The sequence below is a fragment of the Silene latifolia genome, chromosome 5 (assembly GCF_048544455.1).
Source record: "Silene latifolia isolate original U9 population chromosome 5, ASM4854445v1, whole genome shotgun sequence".
Classification (NCBI taxonomy): domain Eukaryota; kingdom Viridiplantae; phylum Streptophyta; class Magnoliopsida; order Caryophyllales; family Caryophyllaceae; genus Silene; species Silene latifolia.
The window spans coordinates 28,471,033-28,475,575 of NC_133530.1; the positions used below are offsets into that span (position 1 = coordinate 28,471,033).

At 41.4% G+C, this 4,543-nt stretch overlaps 1 protein-coding gene across 1 annotated transcript; it reads right to left on the reverse strand.

The window, feature by feature from the left end:
* Positions 1-2,075: 2,075 nt before the first annotated feature.
* On the reverse strand, positions 2,076-3,872 carry LOC141655138 (receptor-like protein EIX2). The gene has a single exon (XM_074462231.1). It carries the CDS (start codon positions 3,870-3,872, stop codon positions 2,076-2,078), a length of 1,797 nt encoding a protein of 598 aa, XP_074318332.1.
* Positions 3,873-4,543: the final 671 nt, after the last annotated feature.

Consider the following 4,543-nt stretch of genomic DNA (forward strand, 5'->3'; position numbering starts at 1 on the left):
TGACAACAAATACTTAACAAATAAAAGTTGGGAAAAATTTGTTTGTTTACCTTGGAAGAAAGTGTTACGCCGAGTAACGCTTCGAAAAATAAGAGAGAGAAAACTCTTCGAAAACTAGAGAGAGAAAATTTTTGAAGAAAATGAAGTTTGCAAGTCAAAATGAGAGGCACACTGCTCTATTTATAGAGCAAAGCCCATTCAGTGGACCAATCAGAGCAAAGCCCATGAAGCGTCCACCAATCAGCACCAGGCCACGTGTCAAGCATGCGGCCTGAATGTCAATCGACATACGGTGACCAATCTTCTTCGACACGCTCCTTGGTATCTACTTGCCAACGCCACCGGTGATCAACCAAGCTTGGCAAAGACCGCCGGGGCAATCAAAAGCACACGGCACTCTCAACCTTGGTCTCGGCCCGCGCCATTTTCTTTTCCACATTCGATGTCCATTACACAACAATGTGGAGGGGGATATGGTACGGCCCAACAGTAACCAAGCCGAGGAAGAAGTTCGACATGCGCAGAATACGCTCAACACTCATCGAAGGTCCATACCACGGCATAGACTACGCTTGGGGCAAATTGATGGGGCATATTCTGCACCCGCTGACCGAGTCAACATATTGACCAAGGTCAAAGCCAAAAGACAACAAGTCAAAGAAAAAGGCGACCTAACCGACGCAGCCCGTCGGCCCGTCACTTGAGTCTCGGCTAGGCAACTAGCCGGCCGAGAAGCATATCCGCGTACTCACATCCAGTCCCCTCGGCATGGAGTCAACCAGGCCCGCCGACCTGTCATGGGTCCCTCGGCCGAGGGTAAGATAGTCTTTCCACGTGCTACGACCACTTGGCCACTTGGCCACTACGTGACAAAAGGTGTCTATAAATACTCCACTTCTCTCATTGAGAAAAGGATCCCAAACTAGCTGAATAAACTGGTATAAACTCCCTTATCTCTCTACAATATACTTTGCCAAGTTAACATACAACTTATCTCTCTAAGTTTACTGACTTGAGCGTCGGAGTGAGTACGTTCGGCCCCAAGCCGAGCCCTCAGTTTGTTCATCTTTACAGGAAAGTGAGAAAGGAAGAGACGAGCAACGACATCATTCTACAAGCTTAAGTGGTCATAATCCTGCTCCGAAATTACACCCGGAACAGATGTATCCTCATAATGTATTTCCTCATTCAATTAATATAACTTACACCTCCAAAGTCCCTACTAATACAGTAATTTGTTGGGTTCCACTCAATAAATTAAATTTTATGTTGAAAGTGTCCACAAATTACAGTGCCAACTAATACAGTAATTTGTTGGGTTCCACCCAATAAATGTTATGTCGAAATTGTCCATAGACTGCAGCATCCTATCGTAATTCAAATAGTTGAGCATGAATACTACAATAGCCGGTGATTTTCAAAGCAGGAAAAGTCTAACTCTAACTTTGGTCCATAAATCAGGTAGCATGTAGAAGGAAAAGTACAATGTTATTTAAATTAGCAATTGAGTATAATATTATGCATGGAAAAACAATGTTATTCAGGGTAGCAATTTGTAGGTATAAAATTACAATGTTATTTAAGTTACCAATGTATGTGATTGAGAGAATTCCACCTCCTCAGCTCTTTAGTGATGAAAATCCGAATGCATGTTGCATTACTTAAGCAAATGTGAAGGGCTTTAATGGTGGTATAAAATTACATACGTCCAAGTTTGAACTTATGATAATTCGAGTTTTTTGAAGATGTTATTGTAAGTTTAATCGTTATTACAGAGTTAATTAAATAATTAGTACGCGATTATACGAGAATGAGTATGAGAGTATTGTATGGCATGCATGTAGTACTTTTATGTATTGTATTGCCAGGCCTTGAGCTGTAAAGCCTGTAATTAATCAATAATAATATGAAGAAGTTGTTTTAGTTTCGAAGTATAATTGGTTATGGACGTCGAAAGAGAAACTGTATGGGAAAGCGAGGATGCGATAGGATTCGTGACAAAGTAATTAAATTGCTCCGTAACATTATTCAATAGAGAACTGAATTCATAAGCTGCTAATGAGGTAAACTTACTGCTAATTTTTGAGCCTATTGAGCCTTATCATTACTTGAACATACAAGTAATCTGCGACATTTCCCACGAGCTGAAAGAAAGCGAACCTGAACCTCCTCTTGAGCAGTAAACTTCCCACCACTCCCCAAAATCCAGTTGCAAATCCCGACATTATTACCAAATACAACACTGGTTTTTCCCAAACTTCTTTCTTCAGTTCCTTGTGTGGCTTTTCTTGTCCTTGTATCGGCTGATTTTCAGTTTGCTTGGTCCTGCACTTGTTTGGCAAAGGATCACCACAAAGTCCAGGGTTGCCTATGTATGTCATTGATGGATCTTTGAGGACTTGAAGTTGATGTCCGGTGGGGATTTGTCCTTGTAATTTGTTGTAGGACAAGTTGAGACGAACCAATGAAGTTAAGGCTGAGATGCTTGACGGGATTGTACCAGTGAGATTATTGTTAGATAGATCAAGGGACTCCAATGCTACCAGGTCACCGATCTTTTCCGGAATACTTCCTGTTAGATGATTGTAAGACAAGTTCAAACCGATTAGTGCAGTTAGCTTTGCGAGCTCAGGTGGAATTGATCCGGTTAACTCATTGGAAGAAAAGTCTAAGATCACTACCAACTCCATAGTCGCGCTATATTCTAGTTCTTCTCCTTTGAGAACTATCATGCCATCCTCGCGAAACTGTCTAATTTCAGCAGGATGGGAAGATGGCCCCATTCCCGTGATTTGTCCAACACATTCAGGAATGCTTCCGGAAATGTTGTTTTCAGCAAGATCGAGAATTTGCAGGTTAGTAAGGGAGCACAATTGTGGTGCTATAACACCCACTAATTCATTTCCCCGCAGTCTGAGAATCTTCAATTGTGGGTAGCTTTCTGTCCCCCAACTCGGCATTTTTCCGGATAGCTTATTTTCACCAAGATCCAAAACTACCAGTTTGGAACAATTTTGAACTAATGTCGATGGAATTCGGCCTTCAAGTGCATTATTGTTCAGCTTCAGAAATTCCAAACCCGTAAGTAATCCGAGGGACATGGGGATTTCCCCTGAAAGTTGATTGTTTGACAGATTGATTATTTCTAGGCCTTTTGACGTATCCCAACAATCAGGTATGGATCCAGAGAGATTGTTGTACTGAAAATCTAAACTTTTCAAACTCGACAAATTGCAGAATGTATTTTCTAATTTCTCAGCAGACGGAGAAATGAGTGGCCCCGAAATAGAATTGCAAGAAAGGTCAACCTTAACAAGTGCCTTGCATTGTCCCAAGCCCTTTGGAAGAGTCCCATACAAGGCATTGTTCGACAAGTCTAATTCTTCCAAACCCGAAAACTTGCTAATCCATGTGGGAATTTGACCAGATATGCTATTATAGCTCAAATCTAATGAACTCAAATCCTGAATAATGCAGTTAGAGAAATTCGCTGTCAATCCTCCTATTTCCCCTGAAATGTTATTCATTGACAGATGCAGTCGTTTAAGCTTGCACGGATTCCCTACGATTCCCATTATTGCCCCTCCCTCTACATGGCTGAACTCGTTGAGATCGAGTCTTATGGTTTCAAGTTTTCTCAAATTTCTAAACCATAGTGGGATTGAGCCTCTGAAGTAATTCCTTGTGAGATCCAGGTTTGTTAAGGAGGTCATGTTGCTAAAAACACGTGGGAGTGGTCCGCTTAGAGAGTTACCTGAAAGATCAAGCTGCTGAATGCTAGAAAGCCAAGTCGAATTAGGGAAAAGCCTGTAGAAATGTCGGATGCCAAGTCCACAAGAAGAAAGCCGCAGTCCTAACAACGAAGGAGTCATGTTGAGCCTCAGGGGAGATATAAGCACGCCACCCAAGTTCAAATATTGCAACTTGGTAAGCGTAGAAATCCAATGGAGGTCGGTAGTTAAATACGAGTAAGACGTTGAGAGATCGAGGTTTTCTAATCTCGTTAGATTCCTGAGTTGGGAAGGGACAACGCCACTAAAATTGGAAAACGAGAGATTGAGATGCCTCAAATGTTTGAATGACCCTATGAATCGTGGGATTTGGCTACCTTGAAAATCATTACAACTTAAATCCAAGTAGTTCAAGTTACTCAATTCAAGCAGAGAACGATCTAGTTTTGGAGCTCGTATAAACGATGACTTTAATCCAAGTAGTTGAAGACGGGTGACATAACCCGTAACTTTGTTACATCCAACTCCTTCCCAACCACAATGATTCTTTCCTTTCCATGACGAAACTCGATGGTTGAACTGGATGAAGCTGTACTTGAACTTAAACAAAGCGACTCGTTCCGCTGCATGGTAACTGACACGCCTAAAATGTCGCACTTAAAGACGGCCAAATTAACAATTTATATACCACTAAACACACTAATTAACACTAATTATAGACTAGTATAATAGCAAGCTAGGGATCGAACCCAAGAGAAGATGGGTTTTGCAATAGTGAAATTAAAAGAGTACTTAGAACAATTGTGACAACA